Source organism: Ursus arctos, unplaced genomic scaffold (genome assembly GCF_023065955.2).
Source record: "Ursus arctos isolate Adak ecotype North America unplaced genomic scaffold, UrsArc2.0 scaffold_29, whole genome shotgun sequence".
Lineage (NCBI taxonomy): Eukaryota > Metazoa > Chordata > Mammalia > Carnivora > Ursidae > Ursus > Ursus arctos.
Window position 1 is genome coordinate 12686927 of NW_026622974.1, and position 20876 is coordinate 12707802.

At 41.2% G+C, this 20876-nt stretch overlaps 1 protein-coding gene across 2 annotated transcripts in view; it reads left to right on the plus strand.

Moving 5' to 3' along the window:
- EFHC1 (EF-hand domain containing 1) overlaps positions 1–20876 on the plus strand; it is a 63245-nt gene that overhangs the window by 21080 nt on the left and 21289 nt on the right. For both annotated transcript variants that reach the window (XM_026507247.4, XM_026507249.4), the window contains 4 exons: positions 5354–5574; positions 11693–11833; positions 15746–15959; positions 16330–16477. In XM_026507247.4, coding sequence (XP_026363032.1) covers positions 5354–5574; positions 11693–11833; positions 15746–15959; positions 16330–16477 — 724 coding nt within the window. The remainder of the gene's footprint in view (positions 1–5353; positions 5575–11692; positions 11834–15745; positions 15960–16329; positions 16478–20876) is intronic.

The window sequence follows — 20876 nt, forward strand, 5'->3', positions numbered from 1 at the left end:
AATGCAGCAAAGTGCAGCTGACACCCGCCACCCATCAGTCCTTCTCTGGGATAAGTACACTTACTTTGATTATTGACTTAGTGGTTTAAGAATCTTCTCTTGCAACTGAGGACTTCAGAGGGGAGGGGGGTGGGGGAATGGGATAGACCGGTGATGGGTAGTAAGGAGGGCACGTATTGCATGGTGCACTGGGTGTTATACACAACTAATGAATCATCGAGCCTTACATCGGAAACCGGGGATGTACTGTATGGTGACTAACATAATATAATAAAAAATCATTTAAAAAAAAAAAAAGAATCTTCTCTTGCAAAAATGTCATCTTGGTCACATGTAATGACATCTCTCATGCTTGGATGGCTGACAGAACTCTGTAAATACTTTTGTTGGTTTTCTTTTTACTCAATTTTTTCGGAACTAGGAGATAAGAAATTTCAGGTATTGTGCAAGAGGTTTGTCTTAGAGGTTAAAAACAAGTTGAGGTTAGAGGTTATAAACAACTTGGCAGTCTGAAGGCTGAATTCAACCTACCTACATGTATTGATTTGCGTATATAGTATTTTTTATATATATAAAAAAAAAAGCAGTGTTACTTGGGGGTAAAGAGGTGGAGATTTCCATCATTGGGAGAATAGATAAACAAAATGTGGTGAAGGTATATCTTGATAAATAGTAGTAGTTACAAGCAATAACTAAATGTAAAGAAAGCAGATTGACACACTTAAAAGCCTAGTGCTGTGTAGAAAGAAAGAAAATGAGATGTATAATGCAATAACATTTATGCAAAGTGAAATACAAACAAAACGATATACAAAATACACACATAAAAAGCTGCACGTTAGAATGGTTGTATGTGAGGTAGAGGAGAATGAGATTGGGGAAAATAAAAGGTAGTAAAAATAATACTCATTTTAAAACTAAGAGCATTAATGGTAAAAATCTCTTTTAGAGAAATGAGAATAATCGCTAACATAGCTTACATCTCAGATAGCAGCAACTGGATTTGAGCCCTAGTTCAGCATAGTCTGGCTGCTGTTGACCATATTCTTATACTTGGCCTCCTGTAGAATCTTCTTAGAGTTCTAGGACACTGAGACTAATGTACTCATTTAGGCCTTCCAGAATGCTTACATGACCCTGAAATTCCTGCCATCTAGACCTAACAAACGTTAGATTTACAGTAGATGAAGAGAAAGAATGGAAATTTATTCAGGCATGAAAGAAGAATCACTGAAACTGAACCCCTTGAAATCTCGAGTTCTATGTTTGTCTCTGCCGTGTCAACGTGGCCTATGTTTAAACCTTTAAATATGTGATCATCCTCTTTTATAACTTCCCCAATTTTTTTTTTAAGTAATCTCTACACCCAACATGGGGCTCGAACTCTTGACCCAAAGATCAAGAGTCGTACACTCTACCAACTGAGGCAGCCAGGCGCCACTGTAGCTTCTCAAATTTTAACAAAATTTTCATCAAAGTTATGCGGGGAGGCAGCCTGGTGACATATGTAGGGTCCTTTGAAGAGATAGGAAGCGTATCTTTTTGTGAAAGTCATGCAGTAGCAGGACAGAAAAGGCTAAGCTTCCATTAGCTGAATAATCCTTTTAACTAGAACTGTGATGTTGGAGAAGTAGGATCTAATTGACTCACAGAGTCATTTATCCAGTGGGTGATTTTAATTACATTCAATTAAACAAGAATTAAATATCTGCTAAGGGAACTACTTCATGTGCTAAGTGCTGTGAAGGATAAAATGAAAATGTAACATCCAACCTTAGAATCTCAGTCCTTCAGTCACTTCTAATGACTAGGGAGACAAGTCATATAAATACACAAAGCTGTTGAACAATAACACAAGTGTACCAGATCATCTGATTATGTCATTAGTTGTGTCATGTAGTCAGAGCTCAGAAGAAGAGATGTGACCTAGAAAGACGAAGGAAGGCTTTGTGGAAGAACTGAGATTGGGCCTAGACTTAGAGTGGCAGAGAACAAAGGGAAAGTGCACTCTAGAGAAGAACAAGAGCAAGGGTTGGGCATAGGAACAAGTATGTTATGTTTGGGGGCATCCAAGAGACAGTGGCTAGACAGAGTTTGTGTTGACAGACTCTGTCATGGACAGTTACGGGAGGATCTTTCAGAAGTTCTCTTTGCCGTGGCCTTCATTTGAGTAGTTAAGATAAGTAAAAGTTGTATTTTTATAATGGATAGAGTTACAGTTACAGGAATTATGAAAGTTCTTTCTTTGTTGAACGTATTTGTAGTTTACCAGGATGTGGTAAGTCATGTCAAAAGAAGGTCACCAGAAGCCTTCTACTCAGCTGTTGAACCTAAGGGTCTAGGTTCTTAAAGTCTGCTAATTATCCTTTAGACCGGTTTTCATCCTTTGACCTTGCCTTTCCCTTGGTAAATACAAATGTTAAACAATATCAAAATTGTACACTCTATGTACAATTTATTGTTGTCGATTATACCTCAATAATGTTATAAAAATATAAATCCACACTTAGATATGTTATAGTCAAACTTAAGAACACCGTATTCTACAAGATCATAAAAGCAGCCCCGAAGAACAGGGTTATCTATACAGAATGGCAGCTACAATGACAACTGATTTCTTACTAGCAACACTAGTTACCAGAAGACTGTGTAATAATATCTTCAAAGTGCTGAGAAGAAAATAGGATTTAATACCTAGAGAAACTATCTTTGAAGAAGAAAGTGAAATACATTTCCAGGCAAACAAAACAGATTTTACTGACAAAAGACCCTTACTAGGAAAATTCTAGACTATACTTTTAGTAGAAAGAAGATTATTCCAGAAGTAAGGTATGGGATATAAGAAGTGATTTTTAAAAAAGAAGAAGAAAATGGCAAAGTGTGGGTACATCTAAATAAACATTGACTATACAAACTAAAAAAAAAATGTTGAATTTGTGGGAGTTAAAAAATATCAAGGTAGAACTGAAATATATTACAACAATGACTTAGGAGGAAGTGGTAGGATTAAAAAACAACAAATTTTGAAAAATGTTATTTTTAAGAACACAAGATAAAGAGACATAAAAAGGTTAAAAACGATGTACAAGCAAATAGCAAAAGAAACTGATAAGGCCGTGTAACTAAACTACCAATAGACATTAAGGCCGAAAGCATTGCTAGAGATAAGATCATTACATATTGCAAGACTTGTATTTACCAGGAAAATGTACTAATTCTAAACTTGAATGCAGTTAGTAACATGGCTTCAAAACATATAAAACAAAAATTTATAGCATTATTATACAAAGAGAATGGACAAATTCATCAAAATAATGAGCGTCATTAAAACATTTCTTTTTATAATTGTTAGATCAAAAAGATAAGTCAATAAGCACATATATATAGGATTTAAATAATAGAATTATCAGTGTTGCTATAATGAATATGTGTATGCATTAACCCCTGGAGAATCCCCATTTCTTCAAGCACAAATGGAACAGTTATAAGAACTGGTCAGTCTTAACAAATTTTTAAAGTCTGGGCATCTTATACCATATTTTCTAATTTCAGCACAAGTTAGAATTCAATTTTAGAACTATAAAAAAACTCATGTATTTGGAAATTAATTTCAGTTGGATGAAATGAGCAAATTTTAATTGAAATTAAATTAAATTTTTATTGCAGTATAGTTAACATACAGTGTTATATTAGTTTCAGGTGTACAATATGGTGATTCAACACTTCCATGTATTACTCAGTGCTCATCAAGATAGGTGTACTTTTAATCCCCTTCACCTATTTCACCCATACCCCTGCCCACCTCGCCTCTGGTAACCACCCGTCTATCTCTGTAGTTAAGTGTCTGTTTTTTGGTTTGTCTCTTTTTTTGTGTGTGAAATGAGCAAAGTTTTAGAAAAATTTAACTCGTCCAAGAAGAAATAGAAACCAAATGTCTTTAACTATTAAGGAAATAGAATCACTGAAAAAATTCTCCACAAAGAAAACACCAGGTCTAGATAACTTTTCAGTTTTGCCAAATAAAGAACAGCTAATCCTAAGCCTAATATAGATTCATAGAAAAGAACTAATTAATTAAGAGAAGACCAATAAAACCAAAGACACCATGAATAAGACTACAGTCCCATATGGAAAAAACTTAAATAAAATATCAGTAAATGAAATCCAGCTATATATGAAAAAGATAGTTGTTAAGCAAACAAAGGTGAATGGTTGTATAGTGCGTGTGCGCGCACACACACACACCCACCCACCCCAGGTCTCCTGGAACATTGTTGACTGTGTCCCCCAATGCCCATCACTTCCTGGGGTAACTCAAAGGGGTCTAGTAGGGTTAGGCACGAGGCACGGGGAGAAGGAACCTTTGGTTGTAGGGCTTTTAAGATGCATGATTAGGGAAAATCATGATGTTTTGGCACGCTCAAGGGCTGGAGCTCAAGCCTTTCTGTCTGATGTAACAAAACCTTAACCTTCCCTATTTTTCCATCTTAGCAATTATCAGTTAGGGGAATAGTGGCCTATCTCTCAAGTCCCCTGTGATCAGAGTTCTAGGGTCAAGCTTTGTGGTTACAGCTGTACAGTGTGGCACTTTACCAGAATTGACTATCTTATGGTTTCCGTCGTGGCCACACTGCAGGGAATCAGTCTTAAATAAGTCAATCCTTAGTTCTCACAAAACCATGTGATAGAATTGGATTTATTCCTCCCAAAATGCAAGGTTGATTCTACATTTGAAAATCTCTTGAGCGCCTAGATAAACAGATTAATCTGATCATCTCACTGACTGACCCCGCCTCCTGCCAGAGGACTAGATCAGACTGTCCTAGCAGTGATCACAATTGAAATGGAACTATTATTGGTGTAATTTAGAATCTGTGGTCCCAAACAGACTGTTTTTTCCATCAAGGTAGAACTTTCACCTACACTGCTAATAGTTATAGTCTCAGTATTTAACAGTGAACTGGTACGTGATGTATGTGGTCATTGATAATATGTTGGTTGAATGAATAAATAGGTGGAAGGTTGAACTGAACGACTTGGATCCCTCCAATGATCTTGTACTCTGTAGGACATTTATTCTTTCCTCCTGTAATGATTTCCCCTAAGCATGAGTTCTGCCATGATTAGTGACCTGCACTGATAGTTCAAGCTGAATACGAGAGAGAGACCTCACAAAACCCCTCTAGGATATCATTTCTGTGTCTGGCCAACAGATGGGAGAGTAGAGGAGACCCTTGACCAGAGCTAGACACTATGCTCCCTCAGATTCTCAAGAGTGCCCGGCTGCTGTGTGTCAGTCCTTCTTCCCGTCCTCATTCCTTTTCTTTCTTCTCTCCCTGTTATCCTGCGTCAGAGAACTTCCCTCAGTGTGTGCTGGAGATCTCTGATCAAGAGGTGTTGGAATGGTATACTGCCAAAGACTTCATCGTGGGGAAGTCGCTCACTATCCTCGGGAGAACCTTCTTCATCTATGATTGCGATCCTTTCACTCGACAGTATTACAAAGAAAAGTTTGGACTCTCTGATCTACCACGTATTGATGTGAGCAAGAAGGAGCCACCTCCCGTGAAACCGGTAAGGGAGCACTAGTTCTGAGTGATCTTTTGATATAGAGGGTTAAGAAAAAGAAAAACAGAATCACGTGAACACCGAGTAGACGACGGACAGAGCATGTGCTGTAGAGCACTTCACAAGAGTACAAATGGCTAACAGGCGTGTGAAAAGACCCTCCTCCACGCTCAGAGCAGTCTCGCTTTAGAGTCTTTCTCCCTCTCCCGCTCGCGCGCACGCTCGCTCTCTCAAAAATCAATCAATCTATAAAAGCAAAAAAAGACCCTCAACTTAACTGATAATCAAAGAAAATAGAAATGAAAATAATGAGGTTTTGGATCTATTTGATTTAAAAAGACCGACAATATCCAATGTTTGCCCTGTTGTGAAGAAGTGGACCTTTTCTTTTCTTTTCTCTTCTGTTCTTTTCTTTTCTTTTCTTTCTCTTTTCTCTTTTTTCTCTTTTTTCTTTTCCTTTCCTTTCCTTTTCTTTTTTCTTTCTTTCTTCCTTCTTTCCTTTCCTTTCCTTTTTTCTTTCCTTTCCTTTCCTTTTCTTAAGTAATCCCTACACCCACTGTCAGGCTCAAACTCACAACCCCGAGACCAAGAGCCACATGCTCTACTACCTGAGCCAGCCAGATACCCCGAAAAGGTCATTTTCATATACTGTTAATAGGAGAGCCAATAGGAAAACAATTCTTGAAGGGCAGTGTCGTCATTTTAATTTTTTCAAAATAAAATATTACCTATCTCTTGATCTAAAAAATCTGGTTTGGGGACCATAAAACGATATGTAAGGATGTGTATTGTAGCATTACATACAGTAAAGTGTAAGGAGATTGGCAGAAGAAACTATAGTACAGTGAGAGGACTTATAAGACTGGTTAAAGAGAAAAAGAGGAAGTCAGTCTCTGCATATTAACATGGGAAAATGTCCATCACATTTGGGAGTAAATGCATTTATGTGATATGGCTCTGTTTGTATACATTGCTGCAGACAGTATCTGCTTACACCAAAGAGAGGACCCAGAGGAATATCCGCCCACACTGTTCAGTGGGTAGTTCCACATGTGGGAATGGGGGGACAAGGGAAGTGCGAGATGACGAGGGACCTTTTTTTTTATACTCTGTGTGTTTTTAATTTCTTTTCTTATCCCAAACCCTGTATTACTTTTATATTTTTTAAATTTTGATTAAAAAAGACATCTCTCAAAATTCCAGACTGCTAGGGCATTTCACTGTTCCCTGCCTATTTATCAGACCCTTGTACTTAAAAACTAATTGGGAGTGAACAGAAGCTGATTAGTGAAGCTGTTGGAAGATGGCTTTCTTTCATTGCCACATAGCTTTCCTTAGAATTATACTGAGCCACGAAATTTAGTTCTGTGTGCCACAGGGTCCACTGTGATCTGAGAGTAAGGTCATGGTGCTTTTAAACGCACCCACATAGTAATCGAATAGACTTGAGCCTTCAGAGTGGTTCAGCCACATATTTTAGAAATTTAAATAAGAATTGCATGTGGGGATGCCTGGGTGGCTCAGTCCTTGAGTGACTGACTCGATTTCAGCTCAAGTCACGATCTCAGGGTCGTGGGATGGGGCCCCATGTGGGGCTCTGCACTGGACGTGAGTCTGCTTGAGATTCTCTCTCTCCCCCCCCCCAAACCCCCCCTCACACTTGTGCTCTCTTTTTCTCAAAAAAAAAAAAAAAAAGAATTGCATGTGTTAAAAATGACACATCATACAGCAAATTCAAGAAGTGTCTGATGTGGTAAGGCGGTTCCGCATCACAGACTTCAAGCGCTGGCGCCTGGTACGTGCATGTGCGGCCAGAGCAATGCAGCCAACCTCTTTGGTCTGTTGCCTGTAGATAAAATTGGGTATTAATACCTGTGACCTACTTTTATATTACCCCTCTGTGTGTAAAATAATGTCGTGGCTCTTTCTTTTCAAAAGACAGATGTGAATGGGAGGAGGATGGCATTAATGACCTCCTCCAGCGCAGGCGTCTGCCCTCCCCTGCCCAGCTGCCCGGCTTCTCGCACTTGGCCTCCGAGTACACTGAGTTAGCTATTGTTCGGCCGTCACAGCCGCCTGCTTCACCCTCCTGCACTTCTGCTGATGCTCTTCCACGTGCTTGAACCCCTTTGCCATCATTTCTTTCCACAGCTCTTCCTTATCTTTCCAGACTCGGTATATAGGCCTCCTCTCTTCCAAGAAGGCTTCTCTAAGCTCCTGGCAGGCTTAATCACCTCTCCTGTGTGTTCCTGGGGTCCCGTGCCTCCCTCGGCCAGCACTTGTCTATTATAGTAAAACATCTGTCTAAGACCGTAAGTTCGTCGAGGGCAGGGAGCATCTAACTCAGTGCCTAGCACGTAGGATGCATGTGGTATGTTTCTTGAGCTAGACAAGAGGACTGCCTATGAAGTATGTGTTTGTTCCCCAAAGAGGCAAGTGATATCTTAGGCCAGCCTTTTAGAACCAACATTTCACAAACACAATTACAAAGAAGGATTTGGATTTGGGTATGCTGAGAGTTCCCAGGGGCAATAAAACTTCTGGAAGGAAGTATGGATCATGATAATACTTCTCACTGTCAGTTTTTTCTCTAGATAGGACTCCTTACCAATGAATGGGCTCATTGATTAAGAATTAAAATAAAGCACTTGCTTCTGTCCCCACATTTTGGAGTACCATTTGCTGCAATATATGAGAAAAAGTACGGTAGGAAAGACCTAGATTTTGACCAAGCAAACTGTTCCATCACTTTCGTTTATAGAGGAGTATAGTATGAGATAGCAGTCCAAGGGGCTTGCCCAAGGTCACACTTGAGAGTACAAGGGTGAGTCTACAAATGTCAAACCCCTTTACAAGAAGGAATCTGACCTAACCAGGGAGTAGGATGAGGAAGGATTGCAATATAATGGTGCATTTTTCTTCGTGAAAAGGCTTTGATCCATCTTTTGAGCTAATGAAAGTTTTGAGTCCTAGAACTCCTCTGCTCCCCATTCTTTCACTGTCATCTTTTTCTCCTAACCTGTCTTCTAAAGCAAGGAAAGGAAGGGAAGGCTTAGATAGAGAGCAGAGTGAACTGAAGAAGCACTGTAGATTTTGGTTCGTTTGTTTTGCCCTATCTCAGTCACCCTGTAAAATAAGACCAGTTCTCCATCCATACATATGGCACATGAGTCATAGTATTCGGTCAGTTTATTTTCAGTAAATTCTCTGTAATAAACAATTACACGTAAGCACTCTCTGTCTGTCTTTGTTGGGAGTCTTTGTTGGGAATGAATAGGAGAGCGCCACTTACCAAACAGCGAATACCTTTCAGCTCTCCTTAGTCATTACGCTTCCATCACTTAAACCCTGTACAACGTGGTTGGAAAGCAGGGGTGGGAAGCTGTAGCTGGGTCTCAAGGGATGAAGCTAGAGGCAAGCTAATGGGAAAGGATAGAAGTGGGTATGAGGAGGATATATTTGCTTCAAGAACCATGACACTTCGGCTAATCTGTTAGATCAGGAATAAGTAAACATGTATCCACTGGCTAGATGTGGTCCGTCTCAGGTTGACTCCATCTGGAGACATGCTGGTAGGGAAGAGGAAGAATGAAGGACTAGGAGAGCAAATTCGCCATGGAGCTGGCCTCTAGAAGCTTTACCTGGAGGATTATGGGAGTCTCAAGCTCCTGGTGAACTTGTTTCGTTAAGATAACGTGGGTGGAGCATGTAAGCAGGATTATAGGAGGGAGTGGCTCATCTAGTTTAGAACAGGACACCGATGGTAGCTTGGAGGAGAAGAAGCGTAGTGCCAGGACCCCAGGCATAGGGGCTGATATTTAGGGAAGGTCTTCAGTCCAAGCAGGGGGCATGAGGTGCGATCAGAAAAAATAGGTTGAACTCTGTTGAAACACACAAAGAATTTGAGAGGAAGGCACTCAGATGCTTATCTCCCTATTTCAAAATTCTTCAACCTCCACGCCAACCAGACTGCTCTGGTAGTATGTTGATACGGATGCAGAGGAAGATTATATTCCACCTCCGAGTATTTCTGCCTATCCTCTCGAGTAACTCAGATGCTTAGCTTGTGGTGTCTCACGCAAGGTCCCTCTGTCCACGGCAACTTGTATCTTCATAGAGTAGTGGTTTTGCATTTGGAGCAAGTTAGGCCATTGTCCATCTACCGGATGCACTAGTCATATTTCCGCCATGACGATCACGTTAACTACGGCCCCAGGAGGTGGGCGAAGAGCCAGTGTTCCAGGCACCACACCTTGGATGAGCAGAGAAGTCACAGGTTTTGGAGGGAGTACCTGTTAGAGATGGACCGTATAGACTAATTCGTCAAAGTGCCCGAATACAATATATAAAAAGATTTGGGGATGGTATCTACAAGTGAGAAGTATGGACTACGCCGACTCTGCTGAGAGAGCATAGCAGGAAGGAGTCAAAGGGAAAGCACCCTGCTGCAGTCCGCATGGAAGAGAGGGAAACAGCCGCTGAACTCAAGTTCTTAGACCAAAAGATCCTACCATCTTAGAGTGATGCTTTCAGCTCTTCATGGCGCCTGAGTGAAAAATAAAAGCTCATCCTGTACTTTCCCACCAACTCAGCAAATAACCTTCATAGCAGAAGTTTGGTTTCTTTTTTTTTTTTTTTTTAAGATTTTATTTATTTATGTGACAGAGAGACAGCCAGCGAGAGAGGGAACACAGCAGGGGAAGTGGGAGAGGAAGAAGCAGGCTCACAGCAGAGGAGCCCGATGTGGGACTCGATCCCAGAACGCCGGGATCACGCCCTGAGCCAAAGGCAGACGCTTAATGACTGCGCTACCCAGGCGCCTCAGAAGTTTGGTTTCTTGAGTTTGTTTCTTTGCTGGGAAAGGAGAGTCCAGTGTGGACAAGGAGTCTGAGTTCTTGGTAAAGAATGGCTGCCGTTCCTGTTTTGTGCAGCCAAAATCAAATAAAAATATTAGAAATATGGAGATAAATAGGAAAGGAGTAGCACAAACCAAGCCCTGCCCTCCCCCAGTGCCAACACACACACATACACACTTTGGGTGAACTGAGAAAACAGTTGCCAGTTAGGAAAACTGTTAATTATTGGAAACTGTTAGGCTGTTAGAACAAAGAAGTCACAGATCCTTGGGCTTGTCCATGGTAGGATGACCGCAAGGGCCAGGACTGGGACCAGGAGTAGGGCCAGGTCTGCTTTGGCGGTAAGGGATCAGTGAACATCAGCAACACATGAGTCCCCTGTTATCCACGGTTTCGCTTTTCATGGTTTCATTTACCCACGGTCCACCACGGTCTGGAAGCAGATGACCCTCCTCCTGATGTATCATCAGAAGGTCAATAGTAGACCAACACTGTGTCACATCACCTTTGTCATTCACCCCACTTCATCTCAGTACATAGGCATTTTATCATCTACGTCATCACAAGAAGGGTGAGTGCAGTACAATAAGATATTTTGAGAGAGACAGACCACATTCACATACTTTTATTACAGTATGTTATAATTGTTCTATGAGAAACAAACTGAGGGCCTCAGAGGGGAGGGGGGTGGGGGAATGGGATGGATGGGTGATGGGTAGTAAGGAGCGCACGTATTGCATGGTGCACTGGGTGTTATACGCAACTAATGAATCATCGAACTTTGCATCGGAAACCGGGGATGTACTGTATGGTGACTAACATAATATAATAAAAAAATATTAAAAAAATAATTGTTCTAATAATTTTATTATTAGTTATCGTTGTTAATCTCTTACTGTGTCTAATTTATAAGTTAAATTTTATCAAAGGTAATTATGGGAAAAGCATGGCGTATGTAAGGTTCAGGCATCCACTGGGGGTCTTGGATCATATCCCCCGTGCGTAAGGGTGACTACTGAACTTTCAGTCTAGCCCTGCGGTTTACTCTGTAACCTCAGCAGTCACTGCTATGAGCAGTGATCATGGTGCGAAGTTTATATATAAAAAGGAATGGGATATGCAATGTTATATTTTCTGACTATAGTACATTTGTATATATAGAAATTGCTTTTGAATAATTGTCTTCTAGATTTTTAAAAAAGAAACTTAGTTACCTTTAATATAATTTTAACACAAATAGCATCTGCTTTATTCTTGTATTTCTCCAGGAATTACCTCCCTATAACGGTTATGGACTCATTGAAGACTCTGCTCAGAACTGCTTTGTTCTCATTCCAAAGGCTCCGAAAAAAGATGTTATTAAAATGCTGGTGAACGATAACAAGGTGCTTCGTTATTTGGCTGCACTGGTGAGGATGACTTTCACATACTAAGACTCCATTCTGTCTCAGTACTGTGCCCAGTTGTCCTTTTCATCTGTTAAGCTGTAGAGTAACAGCTATCAGAGTTGTGTGTTATTTAAACAGCCATGAGACCCAGTCCCCAGCCTTTGGGCAGGTTGGATAGCATGAGGGGTGGTGCCCTGAATCAAGACCTAGCTCTAGTCCCATCTCCTGCAAACATCATTTTTAGACCATTAATCTCTCCCTTCCACCCCTCAAATTTTGACTGACCCTTATTAGGTAATTATGAAAGCCTGACATAGTCAAATTATTTGGGTACTTGTGTGCAATCAAGTGTACTGTGATTTCCTTGAGGGTAGGGACCACATCTTAAAATTTTTATCATTACCTGTGATATCTAGATTGGTGTATTTTGTATTCCTTGAATGTAATAAATGGAATCATACCAATTTAATAGATATTGCCTTTGAGAGGTCATCTGGCTAGTGAATTAAGAGCATGGGTTTGGAAACAGAAATTTAAATCCTGAATATTCCACTCATTGGCTGAGTTACCTGAGGCAAATCACTGATAGGAATTCAAAAGGTAATGTCTTTAAAAATGGAAAATATACAGAAATAGGACTATAAGCATTTTATTTAGAGATATGGATATATAGAGAAATTGAAGTAAGTTCCTTCTGGGAATAGGAATTGGGAGCGTGGAGAGGTAGGCCAAGTGATTTTTCAAACTGTATGCATATATTTGAAAAAATTAAATCAAGACATAGTTGACTACTATATTTTAGAAAAATGTTGAACAATACTTTAAATAAAAAGGGAGTTCTAGCAAACTCTAGGCCAACTAGCATACTCCATACCATAAAAATTCTGATTAATGAATGTTTTACATTATCACCAAGTTCTCTCAGTCGGGAGGGCTTTCTAGGTTCCATCAATGTTCTGTTTCTTGACCTGGGTGGTGGTTCCATGAGTGTTCCCTTAATGAAAATTCTTTGAACTGTACATTTTGGTTTTTTGCAGTTTTTCTCTATGCGTGTTATAGTTCACAGTGGAAAGTGTGTATATATATAAAAGAAATAAAGTAAGCTAAACCCAGACAGCTGGTTGGGGCCCAAGTGCAAATATGAGTAGTGAAGTATCCGGGGCTCAGGGTGGAGTGCCGGCGGCGGAGGGACTTGGGGAAGCTCTAGAAGAACATCAGAATGCGGTTTGAGCAGTGGTCTCCATGGCAGCAGGCTTGGCCTCCCAAGGAGCCTGAGGACAGCTTATACTCCATGGATGCTGTGAAGAAAATATTATAGCCTCTGCTTATAATTTATCATGAGTGCACTTATTTTATAGCCCTGATATTTTTATATGTACTTTGTAGGGCACAGAACATGTTTATGTAGAAGAACGGATGTTGAATTATTCATTCATTCATTCATTCATTCAACAAATATTAGAGAACTCCTTTGGGTCTGGCATAGTTCTGGGCATCGAGGGTACAGCGGAAAACAAAACAGGCGAATCTCTGGCCTCGTGGAGTTTACATCCCAGTTGAGGATATTCTGGTCAAGAGTAAATATATCATCAAAGAACAAGTAGTAAGCATGCTGTAAAAAGTCAAGCAGGAGATGGAGTGATGGGAAGGAGCTCATTTAACTGGAGAATAAGAGACACGCTGGGGAGGGGGCGCACAGCTGAGTGGGGACCAGAATGAATGACCGAGGGGGCGAGGCAGCAGCCTATCTGAGGGAACTGCATTTCATGCAGAGGTGGTGTCCAGGGAGTGGAGGGTAGGGAGACAGAAATGAAGATGGGGTCAGGCACCAGCTCAGAGTCTTGGCAGCCAGTGAGCTAACAAGGCCGGAGGGGTAGAGTGGTGGGAGTAGTCACCCACAGGCAGGTAACAAGGGGTGTAGGTAACAAGCCTGCAGACAATTTAAAAATAAACCCAACAGTTGATCTGCTTCCTACTGTCATAGTGTGCCTGTAATTCTGAATACTCGTCCTCAAAAAGGCCACAGTAGAATTTCAGTTACTAAATGTGGAAGAGAAGAGGGCAGTAAAAAATTACCATTAAGCACACACCACAGCAATAATTGTTGCCGAGAAGATCCATCCGTGGATGCTCAAATTAGGGGAAAACCTTTGAGGAGAAACAGAATGTTCATGGTTTCAAGCTGTGTTTCTTAAGATTTTTATCAACCGCAAAGGGAAAGGTGGTAGTTTTAGAAGGGAGAAGCCCAGCGTTTATCTTCTTACCCACGTGACCAAGGTCAACATCACCAATCATAAGATCTATCCACATCGTGAACTCCTTGGTACGCTCTGAGAAAGACAAGATATTTTTTCTGTGGTATTTTTGCCAAAGATGCAAAAATGAGATGTACAAGGGACATTCCACAAGGTAATTGACCCCTACTCTTCAAAAGTGTCAAGGTCATGAAAGACAAGGACAGAATGAGGAACCGTCACAGCTTGGAAGAGATCAAAGAGAAAGAACAACTCAACACAATGTGAGATCCTGTATAGGATCCTGAGTCCGAAAAAGAACATAAGTGAAAAACAGGTGAAATCTGAATAAGAGCCGTGATTTATTTGACAGTATTGTGCTGTCACTATTTCCCATTACTATGGTACCATTACTCTGCGTTTGATAATTGTACTATGGTTGTGTACGATGCTAAAATTAGGGAAAGCTTGGTGAGAAGTATATGAAAATTCTCTATTGCTAATGCAACTTTACATTTAGTTCTAAATAAAAACGTAAAGAATTTTTTTTTAACTTTTAACTTTTTAACTTTTTTTTAACTTTTAACTTTTTAACTTTTTTTTAACTTTTTTTAACTTCACCCCTGCCAGGGTGAACCATTGGCCCTCCTTGGACAGCCCTCCTGTAGCCGTGCTTAGAACTTCATATCTTATTCAGTGTGACGGTAATCCTCTGGAGGTTTGAGAGCAGAGGAGTGATGTGATTTGATTTTTATTAACCATAGTAGATGTTTGTTTAAAAATCTTTTTATTGTTAGAGTGTCTAATCAAAAAAGTTTGGAGACTGCTAGATTAGGGAATGGTATGAGGAAATTATTTGACGAAGAGGAAACCCAGTGACTTTCTTTGATAAATGAGAAATTATTATACAAGCAATTCCATGTCGTAAATGAAAAGATATGTGCTGAAGTTGCAATTTGAGAGGATTTTGGTCAAGAATAAGCATGTCTGGATTTAGGCTTGTTCAATCTGGAATTGGTTTCTTAGGGTTATGTGATCACTCTCAGTAATGTGGTGTGGGAACAGTCTTATCCACAAGACAGTGTTTCAGAATCAGTTTCCACTCTATGACATTATATTACTCATTCCTCCTTTCTTAAGTTTTCTTTTTAAAATTATGTGTGTAAATAGATTTGTTTAAAGAAATAAACTTTGCATAATCATCTTAGTGTCTGTGAAATTGAACACGTCAGCCAAGAGGTCTCAAACTGTGGGCAGCCTGTGGGCAGAACGTAGCCCACATGTTTTGTTTGGCACACACAGTGCTTTAAAAGAGTTAAGGCCAACATTTTAAAATCAGGGGTTTTATTTTTTTTTCCAAGTTTTTGTTTAAATTCCAGTTAATTAACATACAGTATAATATTAGTTTCAGGTGTAGAATTTAGTGATTCATCACTTACGTACAACACCCGGATTTCTGTCTTCCCGTGAGAAATGGGAAGATCCTGCAACATTGGGCTTACATTCGCATAAGACAGCCTCCTTTAGATGAGGCATGTCCTTTCCAGGCCACCACAGTCCCTGTCCCCCCTTACTGTTCACTTACATCATACTTTGTGTATTTGGTTTGTATTTTACCTCTAGTCCTGTAGATACTTACGTTTAGAACATCTGGGTCGTTATGTACCTTCATAATAACTTCCTTCCTTCTCCTGTCTAGGAATCTCCTATCCCAGAAGACAAAGACCGCCGATTTGTCTTCTCCTATTTTCTTGCCAGTGACATGATCAGTATCTTTGAGCCGCCTGTCCGCAATTCTGGCATCATTGGGGGCAAGTACCTTGGCAGAACTAAAGTTGTTAAACCGTCCTCGACAGCAGACAACCCCGTCTACTATGGCCCGACTGACTTCTTCATTGGTGCTGTGATTGAGGGTAGGTCTCAGCACAAGTGAATGGGTTCTTCTTAGTGGGGATTTAATTCATTTAACTCTTGTAAGAGGCAGTGAGACTGCATTCCACCTGAACTGAAGCTAATATTCTTGTATATGTGATGCAGTGTCTCGGTCTCCTTCCATGTCAGTTAAACTGTAAGTTGGACGCATTCGTGGGTTATAGATGTATACACCCCGAGCTTCCCGAACGCTGAGCGAACTACTGCATGTCAGAGAGCTATTGAAAGTTCATTTGGCGAGGTCACAGATGCCTATCTATGAACTTGTCATTGGAGGATCAGTATTATTTTACCCCTAATGGCATGATTAAAACCATAACCAAGCTACGTGGATTTCTACCCTCTCCCCAGTGTTTGGCCACCGGTTTGTCATCCTTGACACAGACGACTATGTCTTGAAGTACATGGAGAGCAATGCTGCCCGGTATTCACCGGAAGCACTCTTGTCCATTCAGAACCGTGTTCAAAGGCAAGAAGCTCCTGCACCAGGATTGGAAAAGTATGTTTGACCATCTAAGGTTCCATTTGGCTTTGGCACATACGAGATATTTAGGAAATAGCTCTTGATAAAATGAACGGGTAATCACATTTTAGATTTTCAGATTTCCTTCACCAAATGGGAGTTATTAGACATACACAGAAGGTTCTCCGGGTCCACTATAATAACTAGTAACTTAGAACTTTTTCAACTTCATTTATTTAGCAAATAATTATTGAATGCTTAGTATGTATCAGATACCATCACTAGGCCCTTGGGCTTTTATCTGTCAACAGACTAGACAAGAAGTTGCTGCTCTCATGGAGTTGACCTTCTAAGCAGTAGGAGAGGGAGACAACCAATCAACAACACAAGTAAATCATACAGCATGTTAGGGGATGAATGCTGTGGAACAGCGGAGAACAATAAGAGTGATAAGGATTTCCAGAGGGTGATGGTGAGCAGCAGCTGATCCGGGGAGCTGGGTACACCTTGAGAAGTGACAGCGAGCAAACGCTTGAAAGAAAAGGAGTTAGATCTGTGACTGTTTGGAGGAGGGGCTTTCCAGGAAGAGGGATGGGTGAGTGCGAAGGCCCACCCTGCCCAGAGTTCTGGAAAGAGGCGGGGCGGTGAGAGCGGCAAGAGAGAGGGAGTGAGAGGAAGAAGATGAGGTGGGGTTAGAACATAGCCCCATAAGAAGGGGCTAGACCCTGTAGGACCCACTGGGTCTTTGGAAAGATGTTGACTTTTCTCTGAGTGAAATGGAGAGCCACTGTGGGGTTCTTGGGAGAGAAATGGCAAGATTTGACATGTGTTTTACAAGAACTCCCCTGGCTGCTGTGCTGAGACTAGGTCATGAGGGAGATGAGTTAGAGACCGTGTTATAGTAATCCAGGCAAGAGACGAGGGTGTGTGGACCAGGTGCATCAGTGAACGTGGGGAAATGTGGTCTGATTCTGGATATATTTTGAAGGTAGAGCCAATAGGCCTTGAGACAGATTATACAGAGGATATAAGACAGTAGTTAAGAATGACTCCAAGGTTTTTGGCCTGAGCAACTGGAGGGAAGGAGTTGCCATCAACTGAGATGGGGAAGATGTGTGTTTTGGGTAGTAGACGAGGGTTTTTCTGGTTAGGGGAAGGATTTTGGTTTTGGTTATTGCAGGAGTGCTGACCACACTGACCCCATCTTTGGCCCTCCATCTTGTTCATGCCCACGCAATGTCCCCCCTCGGAGCTCTGTGTTCCTGGCCCTGTGGAGGTTAATGTCTGCCCTGATGGGATTGCAGGAAGGCTTGTTCTGATCTTTCCTAAAGTGGTGCACAGAAGGCCCCACTTTAGGTAACTAGTAGAGATCCTTTGGTGCACAAATGACGCCACTTTAGATAGCTGCCCCATGACCTCACCACCATGCCCCTTGCTCCATAAAAGCTGGGGATTGAAGTCCTGACTGGGTGGAGAAGAGGGGGCAGAAAATAGCCGAGTGCTGCCTGGATCGTCCCGTCTGGATCCGTTGACCCGATCTCCCCAGTAAGTTACCCTGAAAGAAACTGTGTAAACGGGACGGAATGGCTTGCTTTGCTTTTCAGTCTTAAAGCGCCTTTCCATTATAGAGGACACTTTGCTGACCCACCTCCATCTTCTTTTTTTTTTTTTTTTTTAAAGATTTTATTTATTCATTTGACAGAGATAGAGACAGTCAGCGAGAGAGGGAACACAAGCAGGGGGAGTGGGTTAGGAAGAAGCAGGCTCCCAGCGGAGGAGCCTGATGTGGGGCTCGATCCCAGAACACCAGGATCACGCCCTGAGCCGAAGGCAGACGCTTAACCTCTGTGCCACCCAGGCGCCCCCCACCTCCATCTTCTAACAGCATCTACTGAATATCCAGGTCGAGCTATCAAACAGGCCACCGGATATATAAATCTGGCTTTCAGGCAAGAGGTCTGGGCTGGGGATGTAAATATGGAAGTTGTTGGCATGGAGATGATTGTTTCAAGCCATAGGACCGGGTGAAATCTCTAAGGGAGCAGTGCAATTAGAATAGCTCCCAGGACTGGGCTCTGATGTCCTCCCACAGTAAGCATTGAGCGAGGAGACCGGGAAGTCAGCTAGTGAGGCAGGAAGGAAAGCAAGTGGGGTGGTGGCCTGGAAGTCAGATGAGGGAAGTGCAGGCAACCCTTCCTTTGCATGGAGCTCCGAACTCTAAAAGTAACCATGCCCAACAGTCTTAATAATCGATGGGAAAATTCGCTGTTCTGTGACCTTTAAAAATTTCTGTCAAAACATGAAAAACTCTGATGGTTATATATGTATAAGGAAGTGAAAAAATAGTAAAACAATTTTTATTTAGTACACTGTAATTTAAAGCAAAGGCGGGACACCTGGATGGCTCAGTCAGTTGAGCGTCTGACGCTTGGTTTCGGCTCAGGTCATGATCTCAGGGGCATGAGATCAAGCCCCTCGTCAGGCTCTGTGCTCCTGCAGGGAGTCTGCTTGGGATTCTCTCTTCCTCTCCCTCTGCCCCTTCCCCTACTGGCACACACGCTTGCTATAAGCTGTCTAAAAATAAAATAAAATAAAATCGATAATTAAAGTGTTTTATTTCTTTCGTAAATTTGTTGAGACAGGGTTGAACAGTGCTTGCCTCGTTCTTGTCACATAACCAGCGCAAATATCTTTTCTATGCCTTGGCAAATTGGCATATTCTTTTCTAATTTTGGATCAACTTTCAACATTTTATTATTTTTGCTTTCGATGTTGTGAAATATCTCCTCCCGTTCCTTTAATAACCGTGAAATACCTACCTCTAAGAGTTCTTTTAATGTGAAGTTTCTTGCTGCATCTGGGAGATGCTTGTCCGTTCCACGCACCCACTGTCCTCATTCAGGCTCTAAGTCACCCTTCCCCCTATCTGAGCACTGAGCTGAGAGTCCCCGCTGGTAGTGGTGTCCTCGTTCCCAGTCAGCCACTTCAGTACCTCCATTATGTTAGATTCGATTTTCACATCCAGTGTTAGCACTTTCTGTGTCTTTGCTTCACTTTCACTTTTCTTCGCCAATTTCCTCTTTCAATGATACATTTCGAATCTACGTTTTGCTGTCTGTGAGCTGAAAAACAGACACCCAATGGCCAGTCACTGACAGACTTTGAAACAAATGAGATGATTGTCACTGATCCATGTGCATGAGCTGTTTGTGTGGTGATCAAGGCCACTGACCAGCCTGACAGTTTGTGCTTTGTGTAATTCCTCACAGTTAATAAGCAGTGGTAACTGGAATTTGAACCATGTTGTTGAGGGACTGGGTTATTTAAACAGTGTTAACTGAAATTCACCCTTATCAGAGCCTTGCAAAGGGACAGCTGCCGGTACATCAAGGAAGACAGAAGGTTTCATTGTGTTAAATGGGGAATTAGCAACGTGGGGGGATCCAAGTGGGATTCTCCCCATTTCAGTGGAATCGGAAGGGCAGGAAAATCCAATGGGAGGGGATTTAAGAGAGAGTGGGAGGTTGGCAGCTACTTGGGGTGAGCTCAGCGTAAGGTATAAACTTGTTGAATCACTATGTTGTGCACCTGAAACTGTGTGTCAACTACACAGAAATAAAATTAAAGGAAAAGGGAAGAGAGGAATTTGAGACCGGAAATATAGACAACTTTTTTGAGGAAGTTTTGTGCAAAGGGGAAGAGACATGGGCGGTAGCTGACAGAGGAACAGAAGTTTTTGTTGTTGTTGTTATTTTAAGATAAAATAAACAACAGAGTGTTTATACATAAATGGGAATGATTGTGCAGAGAGGGAAACTGACAAATGTGTAAGAGGGGAGCTTTGTGGAGTGTGTGTGAGAGATGGGACATAGAACCTGGTAGAGGAATGGGCTTTAAGATAGAAGCACCAAGCGTTCATCTCTGCTGGTCGTTCTCAAACTTTTTGGTCTCAGAGCACCTGTATACGCCTAAAAATTAGGACCACAAAGAGGTTTTTTGTGTGTGTGGTTTATATCTATCAATATTTACCATAATGAAAATTATATCCGAGAAATTAAAAATATTCATTAATTTGTTTTAAAAAATAATAAAACCCATTCCCTGTTAACACAAATAATAGTGTTTATAAAAATATTTTTTTTCCATTGGGAAAATATAGTTGAGTGGCATCATTTTACATTTCTGCAAGTCTCTTTAATGTCTGACTTTATTAATAGAAGACAGCTGCGTTTTCATCTGCGTCTGTGCTCAGATTGCTGTGATATCATTCCTCATACAGCCTTGGAAAACTCCATTGTGCATGTGAGAAAACAAAAGTTAAAAGCAAATAATACTGGTTTCCTATTATTATGAGAATAGTTTTGACCTCACAGACCCCAAAAGGATCTCAGGAACCTCCGGGAGTCCTGGATTTACTCTTCGAAAGCTTGATCTC